General features: G+C 41.2%; 1 protein-coding gene across 1 annotated transcript in view; it reads right to left on the bottom strand.

Moving 5' to 3' along the window:
• igsf3 (immunoglobulin superfamily, member 3) overlaps window positions 1-10,307 on the bottom strand; it is a 106,764-nt gene extending 96,457 nt beyond the window's left edge. The window contains exon 1 of the mRNA XM_088644671.1: window positions 8,599-10,307. Coding sequence (XP_088500797.1) covers window positions 8,599-8,656 — 58 coding nt within the window. The 5' untranslated portion in view covers window positions 8,657-10,307. The remainder of the gene's footprint in view (window positions 1-8,598) is intronic.
• Between the last annotated feature and the right edge of the window lie 6,727 nt (window positions 10,308-17,034).

The following is a 17,034-nucleotide window of genomic DNA, read 5'->3' as shown; positions in this document are numbered from 1 at the left end:
CAGGCTTCCATCTTGATTGGAACTTCACTGACTCAGCTGCTACAACTAGACTTAGTATCATACTCTTCACACTTATCACTGTCCACAAATTCATTTCCACTCAGTTTCGCAAATGGGCAATTTTCCCCGGGCCTCTGTGCTGAGTACAGAGAGTAGACAGGTCACTAGGTCATCAAGTATCTGCTCAGGCTACGGCAGAAGAAATCTTACAGCTAGGGACGAGGTTTTCTAGAAACCATCGTGTTTAACATCACCACATTTTCTGGAATAGATGAACAAGCTGCTTCTGTAAGATGAAACAGAGAATTTGGGTCTTTGAGTGGGTGGACGTTTATGATATTTATATTCCAATGGAGGGCTGGGCTGATTTTAAAACTTGTTTTTATAGAGCATGGGCGAGGATACAGCAGTGGTCTAGTGGTACAGGCTTAAGTATGAAAAGCAAATTAAGGGTTGCAACCAAACTCACAAGGAATTAGGTACATAATCATTCATCTGAAAACAGTACACAACAAAGCGTGAGGACAATAGTTTCTCCATTTTCATGCTCTTTAACAACCACCAATTATAATAATCACAAAGAGAAGAGATATTGCTTCAGATAAAGCATACAGCTTAAAATAACTCCAAAAATAAATGGTCATAATCACCAATAGTTTGCACGCCAAGTCAACATAATGTTTTATTTAATATTCTGTAAAAAAACAAACACACACTTCTTTTAATTAACAATTAACTGTTCCCAGTCGGAACTGCCAATTTGTAATGTTTACGACAGCAAGCGTACTTGCACAGGAGAGATGAAGTGAACATTGACACACATGCTGCCAGCAACATACTCCTGTTAGGCCATCTGCTTCTTATTATTATAGCTGACCCACATTGCCAAGACAGCCAGAGATCACATAAGAAGATAAGATTCTCATTGGTAGCACTGCAAGGTTACTGGTGCATCACAATACACAGGGGTCACTCGTTAAATGGAATAACAATAACCTGCAGACACAAGGCCACACAACATGTCACACAAATGCAGAAACCCAGAGGCTATTAGCTATTGTCTTTGCCCGGATTCAAGACGGTGATGTCTGCACTACAGAACTCATCCTGTGTTTCCAAAGTTGGAATCATTTGAGAACAAGCTGTATTTTGTAAAGAAGCCATAAAAGAGAATGAAAAACTAGTTTTGTCCAGCACATCCTACTTACAGTATTTCATTATGTTTGCAATACAGCAGGAATGTGTAACACAAGCACTCAGCACATCCTCTTTCAGCTACAGAACATGCTTCATATTTGACTGGAACCATGTGTATACACTTCTGCTTGCTGTACACTAATGAGTATATTCATTACATGTCTAAATGCATTGCTTACAAAAGGGCAATCAAGAGGCTATTATATCTAGTGTACAATGTATTTCCATTTTAGAATGTGGATGGCATTTTCCTCAAAAAGAACTGTAAAATTCTCATTCTTCCACACAGAGCACATTACCTAAAAATGTCAGGCTAAATGTATTTTAAAATTATATTTGAGTGTTTTTTTTAAGAAATGGTAATTTCCTTCTCCTTTAAGCCATGCTTTTAAAAATTAAAATAATTTCACTGGTACAGTGTGTCCCAAACATGTTATGCATTTTACTCAAGGTTATTAAATAATTTTACCCTCCTGACTCGATAGAATTTCAGATATGTACTCTATTATTTGCCTTTTTTTCCACTGCCTATAGCTTTCCATTTTATCAATTTTTAACAAGAGCGTATGGCATGGACCTATGACTGTTGTCATCAAAGCCCAGCATATTTTAACTGTGAAACCGAGTTTGAAAAGCATTTTAAGAACTAATGTATCAAAGGTTGCAACCCAAACCCACATTAATGTTCTTCTTAAAAAAAAGTTAACGTTGGCTCATCTTCATCTAAATATAAATGGTGAAAGTGTAGAAATCAGACTAGTTTAGCTAAAACAAGATATTGCAGCGCACTAATTTTCAGGGAAGTTCAGTAGCAGTGGGGTGGATCTGCGCCTGTGGCTGGAAGGCTGCCGGTTCGTATCCCGTGGCCGGCAGAGGAATCCTACTCCGTTGGCCCCCTGAGCAAGGCCCTTAACCCCAGCTGCTCCAGGGGTGCTGTATCAATGGCTGACCCTGCGCTCTGACCCCAAGCTTCTCTCCCTGTCTGTGTGTCTCAAGGAGAGCAAGTTGGGGTGTGTGAAAATATACATTCCTAATACAAGAAATTGTATATAGCCAATAAAGTGATCTTATCCTAGATTCAAAATGCCATCCTTCTACGTAGATGAAAGCTGAAAGTTTGTGCATGGATTAATATGACACCTTTGTGCCTCCAGAGCAAATGATGAACATTACTGAACACTTCGAGGGCAACACCATCACCTCAGTCTGCTGTGCTTTGTTTTTGTCATTTAAATGATTAAACTCCTTCCTCATAACACCGTCAGCGCACATCTGCCTGAGGTTAAATTAACCATCTGTGATTTTATGCCTCTGTTGTGAAACTTTCTGTGTGAACTAGAGTTGGTGGTTTACATGCCAAACGGGGCCTGTGGGAGAGAGGCTGAATTTCACTGCTCGCTGTTCCGACGTGGCAGACGAGCCCAGGGCTGGCTGTCTGCCTTCCGATTTGCCTCGCTACCTTGCGCATGCATTAGGTCAGCATCCTCCGACTCATTGCGCGGACTCGTGAATTATTCACAGGCTTTCCAGAATCTTCATTTTCCATTATTAACAGACAGGCGTTTAAAAATTCAGCTCTAGAACCAATTTCACTCACTTTGTCCATCCATGTCCTTCACGCGCTCCAGCGTGGGATGGAGACGCCAGCGGAGACGTGTGACCCCCCCCTCCCCTCCCAGCAGGCAGCAGCACACAAAGTGGCAGGTCTAGGCTCTGGCCTGAAGGATACACGTCCTTGTGGCATCATTATCCGGTCTGGATAACGGGCTTTCCCAGTGGGGTGCACAAAACTTAGATCTTAGGATCTCCCCGCATGGAAGCACCTGACTTGCGTGTCTCTCTCCGCTCGTCATACCCGACCAAGGGGATTATAACAAATACTGCGGCAGGGCTTTTCAAATTATGTTAATATGTGGCACCAAATTAAAAATGTATTTTATTTAGAAAGAAATCACACTTGTAATAACTCTATAGGTTTCCCCTTTTTCAGAATTGCGTATCTGAGGAATTTGATTAAATCCTGCTCAGCAAGATTGCAACTGTGTTATTTTGTACAGTACTGTAAAGCATTCTGTAATGCTGAATCGACGGGCTGTACATACTGGGAGCTGTGATTCACCATGGACCAATCAACAGTATGGAAATAAGAACAAAGTCACCTTTCTCAATGAGTCCAGCTCAGACGCACATCAAACATTACCCCCTCTTCTCCTTCCCCATCATAAAAGTACCAGCAAAACTCAACAATCTCAAACTTTATTAGACACTAATTTACTTCCAAAATATAGGTTACAGTGTGTTCTACTGTAACCTACCAAAAGAAGGAAAGAACGCAATGGCAGCACAGACTAAACACGGTTGTTTTTTTAACAGAAGGAAGAAATAAACAATACTGCTTTGCTGAACTGCAATAAAGAAATTAAATGAGAGGGAGCTTGCACAAACAATCCAGGTTTTGTTCAATGATACTAGCACCTCCAGCTATATTAAAACAGAGTACATACTTAATTCCCAGGGATCCAAGCTACAGTCTTGTTATTCAAGCATTCACCTGTCTATTTAATGAGGACAAAGTAATAGATCAAGTTCCTCACATGAAATAAATAACTGACTCTCTGTCTCAGGAACAGCTAACAGAGGTGCCACTTCTTAGGCTGATTGATGGAAAGAGGGGGAAAAAAAATCTTGAAAAGATTAACGGAAAATCAAAACCTTTCTAGTCCCCAACTCTAAAATTGCTAACGCCTCATGCGGTTAACACTGCCTCTGGAATGAGTTTGAACTCACGTTAAATTAAATTTCGGCAATGGGACAAAGAAACTGAGCATCCGAAGAATAAAAATACAACTCAGATCAATTACTGTTCATCCCCGAGTGAGTAACAGAAAAATACTCAAATTTACTGACATTTAATCTTCTTACCAACACTGGCTGTAGCATTCTTCGTAAGCATATTGTAAATGTAAAATAAAGTACAACTGGATAATCAAGGAGTTAATATGTTAAAGTTCAAGGATGTTGTTACTATGAATCTTTAAATATTTATTTTAAATGTTCATGTAAAAAGCAGCAACTGTATTCACCAAATACTATAGGCTGGACTGTTATCTAGAGCAATGTGTGCTACACAAATATTTTAATTTACAGACTCCTGATGGTCTGGTTTACAGTTGCTTCAAACGTCACATGTCTATGTTTTTTTTAAAGTAAATGGGAATTAAGTGTATGACTGCACACTGTGAAAACGAAAAGCTGTTATCACATCAGTGATTTCTGAGCATGTCTCTACTTTAAATGAGAACATCATAGTTATGCCATTAGGAGAGAAACAAAGTTATAGGGAGAAATATTATCATCCAATATAACCACACAATAGTTTGTAAACAACAAATACTATAAACAAAAAATACTATTTGTTATTTCCCTATAAAATCTAAAAAAAATGGCTCCATATTAAATGAAAACTGCAATAAGGAACAGAACACACAGAGAAATCAGATATATCAACTGCACCTAAAATTTTAAGTGATTGGAATTTTATTTGAAAATTTGGGAAACAAATTGTAATCTGATCTGTTGTTCCCAGACCTGCTTTACAGAAGAACATTTCAGCTCAGAGAACTTGATCGTTTTGAACAAACAACACACCCAATTTTAAGTAAATATTGAATTATTAAAATTCAAAACATTTCAAAGCAGTGATAGGGAGTGGCTGACTTAAATATGGCTAAAAAACAATGATATTCCTACATTAAAAACAAGTTCCTATACCCCAATGTACAACTGCCTTTAAGACGTGTCCACCCCCAATCATAAAAAAACATATGGTAAAACAAAGTAAAAGAAGACAATACTCAACCTATACAGCTAGTAAAGCAGCAGACTGGAAAATCTTTAGTTTAAATAGCTGGTTGTGATTTTCCATGCTCAACTAGCAACTGCAGATGATAAGAGTCTCCCCTAAGGTATAAGCATTGCTTACACTCTGTTTCTTAGGAATTAATTGCAATTCAAAATGTACTGTACTAACGAAAGTATCCAAGACAAGGAGTGTTTCTTGTCTCATTGATTTTCATTAGTTGCTTTGTGAGCCAAGGGATTCTGAAGAAGAGACCACTGAGGCAATGCCAGTAGAATCAAATGATGAACACTGAAAATAAATTCGCTCTGTATTTGGAAAACACAGAAGAACAACGTGAAGGTAATGCAATAATCTTAGCTCCCTCAGCATTTTCCCCGTGGGATCCTGAAAAAATTCTGGTGGGTTTACTCTGACCTGCCTGGGTTTCTAAAATCTTTAGCGAGAACACCTTTGGGCAGTTTACCAAAATGTAATGCACTTGTCAAACCTTGAACAGTCATGGGAAAAATGATTCAATTGACAGAATGTTTATTAGGTGAATGAAAGTACCAGTGCATCCAGAACATGCACAAGTATTGCCCTGCCAAAATCCTGCTTTAAGTCTGCACAATGTCAAGATATAAAGTACAGTGGAAAGTTTCCCCAAGAGAACTCCTGAGATCCGCACACTGTCTTCACTGCACAGAGCACAGGACCCGATAAACAGAATTTACCAGCTGCCCAATGTACATCCCTGCAACCAAGGCAAAAGGGGTCAACAAGCAGTAACCTAGGCATACAGTCTTCCATGCATGGAAGAAATATTTTTTTAAGGAACGTGGCGCTAAAAATACTTCCTAAGCCAGCTGGCATTCCAAACTTCACTATGTCACAATGGTGAGAAGAGGAGATGTCTGGTAATGTAGTAGTGTCTCCAGAAATGGGAATCAAGCCTTGGTCATCAGCGGTATACTGCGCAGTCATTACAGACTGGTGGGCTTTATTGTGGTGTTTAAATGCTACAGAGAAAGTTGCACAACAATAGGAGGCCTAACAAATGTTTCCAAAATATACCAGTCATTTTCCTGAGTTTTCTTAATAATAGACTATCACCCAATTTTCCTGCAGAGATAAAACAAATTCAAAATATTTGAAAATGAAATGTTAACGTTCAGATAAAGTGAATCAATATATGCAGATGCACCTTTTTTACAAATATAGCAAAGCATCTTTGTTGTTCTGAATAAAGAAGTTAATTCTACTCAAATCAGGAATTTAAACCAAAAATATATTCCACTGTTTAAAGGATTGCATACACTGTACAGTGCTGAAGCACTAAGACACCAACAAACAGATAATTAAAATGTCATGATTTTTAAAAATGAAAAGGCATTACAAGGAGAAGAATGATAAGATGAAATGGACAAGACAGTCCCAACGTCTGCTGCTGCACAGTACTGCCACTGAAACCTTGTGTGATGCGCTTAAAGACCGTGTGCAATTTTTATGATCAGAAATTCAGCATTAGTATTTCCCTGAGAAAAAAGCCTTCAGAAATCATTGGCTCCTACAGCTGGGATACTGTCCTAGAAACAAAGAATCTTCTCCCTCACCCGTATCCTCCTGCTGTAATTATGCAACACCTATTGAAACACAAATCTGGCTACTATTTCCACTGCTGCCCAGCTCCTGAGTTTGCAAACAATGGCGCCAAACGGAGTTAAATTTCCATCTGCTGGAAAAATCCACAGGGGGTTAAGATGGGAACATTGCCAAAGCCTGCCAACCAAGACTCTCATCCGATACAAATGTTGAACCACTTGTGACAAAATCAATTCTATTTCTCGGGATAGGAAGAGCAATGCCTTAAAAGTGATTGAAAGGCAGTAATTCCTTTCTAAGTATGTCTGAGACACGCCAGGATAAAAGAAATAGTATTAAATGTGAGTGTGCCAGGTATGGAGATTCCAAAGGAGTTTGCTCTAAAATGCTGTAAAACCCCTTATGTATATTTGCTGGGTTATGGGAGAAAGGGTAATTGAACTGTTTGGATCTCAACAGTGACATCTACAGAAAAAAGATTTTAAATTTGCTACACGGATACTCATAAGTGATAATGGTTAATCATACAGGCCCATGACTTGCTTTGTCACAGAACTTCAATGGTGTCAGCATAAAGAACGTTTCCAAGCAATCTTTAAAAATTTATTGCACAGGTGCCCTGCAAACGTTTATTTTTTAACAAACCTCTTGGTTCCCAGCGTGAGGACTGTGATTAATATATGAGCAAAGTGTAAAGAAAATAGTAACTGCTAACAAGATAGGATTACTAATGAGTGGTGTACAGTATATCCATCAATGCTTTTTTACATTACAGTAATACTATTATTAGTAAGAGTCACGTTTTGGAAAGGAAAAATCTATATTGCTCTTAACCCTCTTCTAAATAAGAGACTCGTCCACTCCTTGGTCAAATCCAATCCTATTAAATATTTTTCACTTTATTGTGTCAGATTAAAAGAAAGCTGATTTTCTCTGCCTTCTTTTCCCCCCAAACAGTATTATATAAACTAAAATAAATTAAGGAGTTACAACATCCATATTCTAATTTTTTCAGTTTTTACCTTCAGCTTTTCAACTAAGCGACATAACCAATCCACTTTTCTTTCTTTTGCGAATTTGTCCCGATAAGACACTAAAACGTTACAGAGAATGGTTATAAAAGCGCATTTCCAATAAAATACAAATTCCGTGTTGCACAACTGCAAGTAGTGAACAGACAGGTGTGCCCAGTATTGAGAAAGTAGGGCACCGCTCGTGCGTCTTTTCACACGGCGAAAGCCAAAAATAAATGTGTATTTAATCAGGAGTGAGCCGATCTCAATTGACACAGACTGTAACAATTCCGTTTATCAGTGCGCCCCTTTGTCGCAAATCGCAGAACTGTCGATCAGTACAGCTTTTTAACTGGCGCATAATATAATATCTAAAATGCAACTTTCACATTCTTAAAATAACCTTACTCCGGCAGTAACAACAATAGAAAATCACAATGGATGCATCTACCTATTCAAAATGATATACGACTAGCGTTAAAATGAGGATTAGAGTGTATCGCTAAAATGTATTTCCCCCCTCTCCATGGCTCCGAGTTGCAGTCCTACATGACGGGGTGACTCAGTGATCAAGACAAGGCTTCTCCCACGCTTGGTCTCGGGGAGTGCCCACGGCACGGGAGGAGTGGCGACCTATCCCTCTCCAGGGGCGAATAACCCCAGGCAGCGAGCGTCTCTCTCTAACGCCTGGTTTTCTTGGCCAAACACCGGTGAGCATCGCAACTCTTCAAACGTCAAGATACCGCAGGTCCCCGCCACCTCGGGCAACATTTGCTCAACACACCCCCCCAAAAGAAAATCCTGAAAGCTCAATCCTGGAAGTATAGGGGCAACATACGAAAATATCGACCATGACCCCTTAAAGTCAAACAGACATAAGATTACGGGGGCTGCATGCTTGTAACATGAAATAGACAATACTCCAAACATGGAAAATATACTTACCAAGTAAAATACATGCGATGACAGCGGCAATTAAACCCACACTCTTGATCGCTGCCATTGAGTCCGCGGACGCCGCAATTAATCCTTCTCGACAGTGTATCAGGGTCAAATATACTGTTCAGTTAACTTCCTTTTTTTTAAAAAAAACTGATTTCCAGTATAAAAAGATTGCCCAGGAATGAGTCTGTTTAGACCACAGCCCCTGGTCTAATTTAATAACTTTACATCTATCACGGACATGTATTACGGGCAACGGGGGGAAACCCCAATCTCCAAATCAAGAGATCAGTGAATTGCAATGTATCGGTGGCTTCAAGAGAGCGCTTTCCGAAGCTTCACAACGCCGGAATAAATCACAATTGCACGCCAGTTGTCAGTTTCCACAACATCGAGATTGAATTTGTGATGGTGCCTCCAAAACGTGTCTGTCCCGTCCGCCGTCCACGGACCCCGCTGTGAAGTGTCCGGCTGACTCCGGAACGCCGTGTGGGGTGTGTGCGCGTCTGCTGGGATGAGTAAGGTGAGAGAGCTGTGGAAAACAGATCAGCACAGGGCAGCGCCTCACACCACTGACTTCAGGCAGCGGCTGGAGGTGCTCATCGGTGCCTCGGCTCGTAATCCTTTTATTTAAGAAGGAGCTTTGCTTAATATGGTACAAAGGGAGATGTTTCCCGAGATAACTTCGGAGCTCTCAACCCCGTGGGCAGAACAGCGGAGAATGGTTAGTGACGATGCGTCGTTGTAATGACACTTCGCAGCTGAAAGAGCTCTTGTCACAAGCGAAACGCGTTAACCACAAAGAATAGTCGTGGGCAGGCAGTCCTGCTCAAAACGATCTCGTCCCCGGCTATTTCAAGTACCTCTCTCCGGACGGGGTGCGCGGAACGAGGATATGAAAGGACAAAATCGGGGCGAAGTAAACTTCTGTCACTGCCCTAGGGAATCGGGCTGTAAATTCGCCGAGACGCATCTGTTGTTGAAATGGGGGGGAACTCTACATGCTCCTCACAACAAAAAGACTGGTAGCGATTTCTAAACGGTTAGTTTAAAAAACAAACAAACAACTGTCCGTTTAAAACAAAACTCAGATTTTCCCGAGGAGCTTCCTTTCCAGTCTTTGAAGGAAGTGCGCTGGAATAAATCCCACGGACAGGGGCACGTCAGGTGGCGAGCGCTTTCCCTGACAGGACTTTGACACGTTTGATACTGCGTCCACACAGTGAACCCCCCACGGAGATATCCCCTGGTCGCGTCCTTTCCGGGTTTCGTTTCCACTGGTCCGAGTCCACTACCCCCTCGGAGGTTCCGGCGTCAGCAAGAAGAGCGCAACATCCCCCGGATTAGCGCCTTGCAGGTCCCAGCTCCTTTCCTCCTTTTGCACTTCACTTCGCCTCACTTTCTCTTTCCCACATCTGCTGGTAAGGTCACTGGAGTAACAGGGCAGCCTCTTGCCTTCCTCTACCCCCCCGGCCAGTACAGCAGCGGTACCTGTGCGGGCACTGAGAGCGCATGTGTGCGCCTGGCTTTGTTCAAGGTGCTCCGCCGGGAAGCGAGTCAAGCCTTCCTCCTCCTGCGACGCTCTTTGTTTCCCCCGTGTTTGCGAGATCTGCATTCATTCCCATTTCGAAAAGTCCTCTTCCTTTCTTCCTCCCGAAGACCCACCTCCCGGAGCCGGCGGGGGCTGGTGCCGACACGGAGGCGGAGTTTACTTCAATTCCTCCCCAATTGGACGGGAGGCAGGTCTCCTTTTTAAATTACAGCTCCGGACCAAGTCTCTCCTGGTTTGAATTGATTGCTTTTTTTTTGCGTTTCAACTCATAGAAAAGAAAAAAAAAACAAATTAGAACAGTGTTGCAGTAAGGATAAAAGGGAAGTCACGCAGTTACAGTTTTTAAACGATACGTTTCTTATACTTTATAAAAGTCGTAAGACACGAATGTCTGTTTTCAATTGTTTCTCCCCTGCTTCCGAACAGTGTAGTCTGTTGCAGCCTGTCTAAAATGTCTGCCGACGTGTTAGCTGCATTTTCTCAGGTGTAGCTGAATCTGCCGATCATCGACATTTGGCGAGGTTTAATGGGAGGATATGATAACACAATGACACGACCAAACGCAGAACCGTTCGTATATTTCTAGCACTGCAAATCAATTGATGATCCCAGTTACAATCCGGAGCCAAACCACTCTCTCCAATTACCGGCCTGCGATCAGCATGTATTATACACGATATGTATATATCATACTTCACAAAGGAACCGTTTAAAACGAACTTTTTTTTGGAAAAAGCAACATTACTTTTTATTTAAGTATGAACTTCTATCTCTTCGTAGTGGTGACATCCGTTATCTGTTGTATTGATAACCATTTGATATCTGGATAATTTATTTTAATTTTCTCAATTCTTTATTGCTCTCCTATGTTGTCCCGGTTTTTAAAGTACCACTTAAACTGGAGTAAAAATAACTCCCTCCGTCGAAGACACGTGGCCGCCGAGGTAGCTGGCTGTACTATGGTATACTGTATGTCTGAGGGTTTCCAGCCATTAGTAATGCTAGACGTGTTGCAAACTCAGTTATGCCTTTTAAATGTGTAAAATAATTGTCTGCTATTAGACAGTGCGAGTAACAGATCACTGACAATTTAGAAATACCGTGCCTGTATTTTAACTTCACAATGGGTCGTCTTTGGAACCAAAAGTGCACCGTAAATCTTACTGTATTAGAGAAGGTGAAATGACATAGCAGTAACCCAGCACGTGGAATATCCCATGGTTTCAGAGGACAGGAAAGTACTGCCAGACAGCGCATCTCTGAAAGCAATATCAGACTTGGGTAGAGTGTAAATTCTGACAGTCTCGAAGGATTGCTAGCACCTCAAAAAAACAGGAAGCATAATTCAGGCTTCAAGAAGGTACATTACCAAAGAGACAGATGGCAGATTTCACTTTTTGTGAAAAAAAAAACAGGCAGTCAAATCTGATAGAGCTCAACATGCTCTCAAACAATGGAGGGGAAGATACAGGTGCCTTGTGTCCATGACAACCAGGCCCCAGGAGCTGCAGAAAGAGGGCACTCAATGTAGAGTGACAGTCTGCAAACCACTGGTGTCTGCGAGAAGCTGCAGTGTCAGCCTGCAGCTGTGGTGTGAATGAAGAGGTTGGCCGAGCAGTGCGAGGTGCGGTGCAGTATGTGTGTCGCCACCATGCCGACCTCCTGCAGGTACTGTGATTTCACAGGCACCAGGATCCTTCTCCTCCACAGATGGATGGATCCCTCAGAGCCACCCGCGCACCCACAGACCTGCTCAAGGCAGGTAGATACCACAGTAACTGTATTATTCTAACGTGCTTCTTGTAACAACCCTGAGGCATCACGGTACACACACGACGTAAGAAAAAAAAGCAATTTGACAACCGGCTTTAGACAGAGCCAAAATAAAGTTTTGTAGAGCATTCCCTGAGGAGGGGAGAGCCCTGAATCTCTCCAGCATGCTCCAATAAAAATAAAACATCATCCTGGCACGCTCAAAAAATAGGAAGAAAACTCCTTGTAATCCTCTGGCTATCTCGCTAGCTTCTTCCTTTGTGGTGAGAGCACCAGAGAAATATGTTCCACTGGGCGTCTCTTAGCCTGGCCCCTGACCTCCACTTGCCTCCACTCACCTCCACTGCCCTCCACTGTCCTCCATTGATATCCACTGTCCTCTACTGATGTCTACTGACCTCCAATGACCTCCACTGTCCTCCAATGGCCTCCACTGATGTCCACTGTCTTCCACTGACCTATACTGGCCTCCACTGATGTCCACTGACCTCCACCTACCTCCACTGTCCTCCACTGTCCTTCACTGACCTCCACTGGCCAAGGCTTGTGTATTTTACACCTGCATCCTGCATCCTGGCCAAGGATGTCCAGTGGCGGTCATGGGGCACAGGCAGACGGAAACCAGTGGGCTCTGCTTGAGGTACCGCTGGCATGAAGATGACGAGGTGTCACGGTGCACTGGTCCCTCCCTCCTTTGTCTCTCTCCTCTGTCCCTCTGTTCCAGGTCCAGTCTCATCCTGCTCAGCACCCCCACACCGTCTAGTGTGTCTCCTCTGACTGTGTGGCACATGATGGGTGTCCAGGCCAGTCTGGGATGATTGCTGCCTGCGGTACTGTATGCACTACAGGGCTGGCATCCCTTAAGGGGAGAGAGAATCAGATACAAGAGAGAAAAAAAAATACATACTATATCTGACAAAAGCATTGGTCATTATATGCAAAAAACCCAGGTAAACACAGCCTCCAAGTCAAGGCCCTGCTCCTTCTTTCATCACCCTGTGATGAATACCATTTTACAAATACTGTAAAATGATATTTAAATTAGGTGATTCAATCCCCTGTTTAAGAAACAGAATGAGTTAAGGAGAGTAACAACAACATTTATGAACTTGTAGTCACATCCGTTCCTCCAGGTGAAGTACAATATGTTTTTTTTTAAAGAATTTTCCTCTGCTGAACAGATGGTGTCATTGGAGCAAATTATACAGAGGCAAAACACAAGAGTCGCAAAATTCTGTTAGGAGGAGAAGAACAACATGATGGGGTTAATTTTAAAATATTTTTAGACAGTTTAGATGTTTATGTAACCAAAATTAATATAACTGAAATAAAAAACTGAATGTTGAACACAGAAATGTATGATGTGAAAATACTTGTTTTGTAGGAGAACGCAATGAGTTCTCAATAGCTTGTACAAGATTAAGACAAAGCATGGGAAGCTACATAAAGACACGTAATTTATAAACGGGAAGAAAACTAACTGCCATCTAGGCAGGATAAGGGTTAAGGTAAATTCCGCGCTGAAGATAGAGAGAATGTCAGATCGTCTTACTTTATTTTCAAACAAAAATGCATTGTATGACTTCCAGTGGTGGCTCAAGATGAGAGGGTGAGGCTGCTTTATGGACATTTTCCCTTTTAAGAAATATTTGCTCCGAAAGATATCCGTCCACTCCTTTTCTAACTGCTTTATCCAATTCAGGGTTGCCTCGGAGCCAGAGCCTATTCAGGCAATCAATGGGCGCAAGGTAGGATAGACCCTGGACAGGACGCCAGCCCTTCACAGGGCGCGCGCACACACACACACACGCAAGCACGCACGCACGCACATACACACCCTGGACAGGACACCAGTCCTTCACAGGGCATGCGCACCCTGGACAGGACGCCAGTCCGTCACAGGACACACACACACCAGGGCCAGTTCCCCTAGAAGCCAATAAAGTTATAGTCTTTGGACTGTTGAGGAAACCAAAGCACCTGGAAGAAACCCACACAAACATAGGGAGAACAAACACTTCACACAAAAAGCTCCTTAGGTCCGGAAATGAACCCCGCGCTGTGAGGCAGCAATGCAAACCACTACGGCTCTGTGCCACCTGTGCAAGAGATCACTAACTCATCCCTTTTAAACATCTGTTAACTGGGAGATAAGACTCCTCGCAATTCAGGGCTCCATTCATTCAGTTTTAAAATTGTTTTCCCTGTTGATTGTTGGAAAACACATCTTTTAAACATTAATTTATGAAATCAGACTATAGTATGATGGAGTGAATGTGAATGTTTTAGCTCTTGTAGTATTCTGTGAAGAATATTAATTTCATTTTGCAGCAGTATAGTTTCCAAGTTTTATGCAACTGGAAATGAAATCTGTGTTATGAAACTTTGACATCCTTTCATGTTCTGCAGAGATCAAAATGAGTATTTCTAAAACTCCTTTATTAGAAACTTATTTACATTTATTTTTGTCTGCCGTTATGGCTAACAGCCTGCAGTGCTGATCACTAATTAGACTGCTTAAAATGCACCAAAGGATTCTATACAGCTTTTCACAAGTTGCTTTTCTTTGTGTCAGTGGGCTGCTGTACCTCTGATGGCTACTCAGTTCTGAAGTACTAATATTTGCATATAGTAATGTTATGTTTACAACTGTGGAAATAAAGAACCTCATCAAATAACGTATGTACTAATGTAGATTCAAACCTTAGAGAGCATATTGTGTTATAAAATTGTGCTTTGTAACACCTCAGTGACATTCAGTAATACAACAATACAATACAGTAGATTATTACAGAAGATTCCAGAGTCTAAACCAGTATTATTATCATCACTGATTCAATACTTGAGACAGGACCATTTACCCATGATCATGTCATCATCTGTCTTCATCAGAACTTTACAAGAAAGACATAAATACTAATTTAGTTATAGTATTCACTACTGCATTCTTAAGATATCCAAGGTAATTAATTACTCTTGGCTGTTGCCGAGTTCTGGAGAATAGAGGTGATTATGTCACAAATAATTAATGCAACATAAAATGCAATTTCTCTACATTGTAAATGAACTAAACTCTTAGTCCTTCACTAAGTCCTTCATATATATTACAATATATGAGGCTTAAACATTCAAAGGGAGTTTAAAAAACATGGAAGAAACCTGCAAGCCTGAATTTCTTTGGGGAGGAGTGTCTATCTCATTCATTATGTAAGACAATCACATTTTGTACAATGAACTATCACATGCAAATGTTACACAGTGCAATAAGCAGACTGATATCAGAAAGATATACCTCTATTAGAGACACATCACAGAATGCATTGTTGTTACATGTATATGCACATATGTGCACCTCTTGAAAAACAGTAGGTTGAATTGTTTTACCATTAATATCTACAAGAAATGAATGGCACAGTGTTGCAATGGGTAGCATTTCTGGGGCCCTGGGCTCAGTTCCTGGGCCAATATCTCCCTGTGTGTCTGTGAGGGTTTCCTCCCACAGACCAAAGACACTGATGGGTTAATGGGCTGCTGGGGAAACTGTCCCTGGTGTGAGCATGTGTGTGTGTCTGTCCAGGGTTGGTGGTGTCCTGTCCAGGGTGTGTCACGTCACCTGTGACCCTGTACTGGATAAAGTGGTTAGAAAGGGGATGGATGTACAAGAAATAAGTGAAATAATATATACAGTATACAGTATGTATAATAAATAAGTGACTGTCTTACATGGGCAGAATGCCTCAGGACTCAATAAGTTGTTACAAACATTAGGCTACAAATTGTTCACCGGTGTTCTCCAAGATGGCAATACTGTGTATGTATATACATCTATGATACAAAGGAACAAGTATTAGGTTTATTCCATGCTGAAAAGAGACGAAAGAAAACACGTTTTCTTCAGGTGTCACCTATATGTAACACAATATGTGCCTGAGAAACAGAGGAATATGGCAAATGTTAGACCCCCAAAAGTTAATTTCAGTAATCATGTGGTTAAAACACTAACGTAATCTATCTAAATATGTGAGCATGCCTAACTTAATTTCAGCTAACTTCTTCAAACACCCATTTGTTTAAAAAAAGGCCATTTCTAACAAACATGCCAATTATGGTGCCTCATTAGGAGAACTCCTGCAGAGATAAAGACATATCTCTCAACCCCTGTTCAAAAGGGGATGTGATGCAGTGAACATGAGACATAGTGGTGTAGATAATACAGCATATGTGGAAATAGCTAACTAACCAACAGGCTTCAATATTCAGCTGCTGGGCCCCACATCATGTTTCTGCCAGCAAAATGTGTTAATGTCACTCAATTACTATTGCTAACACAAGTACCTACGTCTTTTGACTGAAATCCCATCCGGTAGACGGGATTTGTGATGTGATTTGCATGATGTTACTGAAATACAGCTATTGCCAAAACTATGAAACTGCCTTCTGCATGAAATGTAGAGGGGCTTTTTTTTTTGGGACCAGTTTGCGGAGGCTTTCATAATAAATAAGATCTCGTTTTATTTAACTTTTAATTAAACTAACAATATGCTCAGTTGGGTATTTTAAATTGGTTTTAGCTCATATACCATTGACTTGAAAGATTCCTGAAAAGTGCTTCTGGTAACTTGAAATCTGCACCTTTTAGGGAGCGGAAACCAATTAAAAAGCTTCATGTAAGGATCCCATTAAGTAAACGAGAGATGAGTTATAATCAGAAACCGACAACACTGCGGATTCAAAATTCAGGTTTCAGAGCCTGAGCTTTCAGACTCTCATCTTGTTAGTTTATTATTTTATGATCTTCCCTGTAGTCGTCTCCCTACTGGCCTTTAGAAATCAAATTTTAAATGATTTAACTTACGAAATTCTGTGCAATAACATCACATTTTAAAAACAGCATTTAATATGCCCATTAATTAAACTGCAGTTCGAATGTAATTATCACAGAGAAAGCACATTGACTTTCTTTGTACCAGGAAAAGTGTTATTCAAAAAGATCTTTAAAATGTAAATGTGTGCCATGCACTCCATCATCTGACTCTGCATTATCCACATAATAAAAGCCACACAAGGGAGATGGGCAAACCAGACTAACAGACAGGCAGGGGCTTTATCAATAC

Source organism: Lepisosteus platostomus, chromosome 2 (genome assembly GCF_059453375.1).
Source record: "Lepisosteus platostomus isolate fLepPlt1 chromosome 2, fLepPlt1.hap1, whole genome shotgun sequence".
Taxonomy (NCBI): domain Eukaryota; kingdom Metazoa; phylum Chordata; class Actinopteri; order Semionotiformes; family Lepisosteidae; genus Lepisosteus; species Lepisosteus platostomus.
Note: the sequence above shows the minus strand (reverse complement) of the source record. Positions and strands in the feature narration are given on the sequence as shown.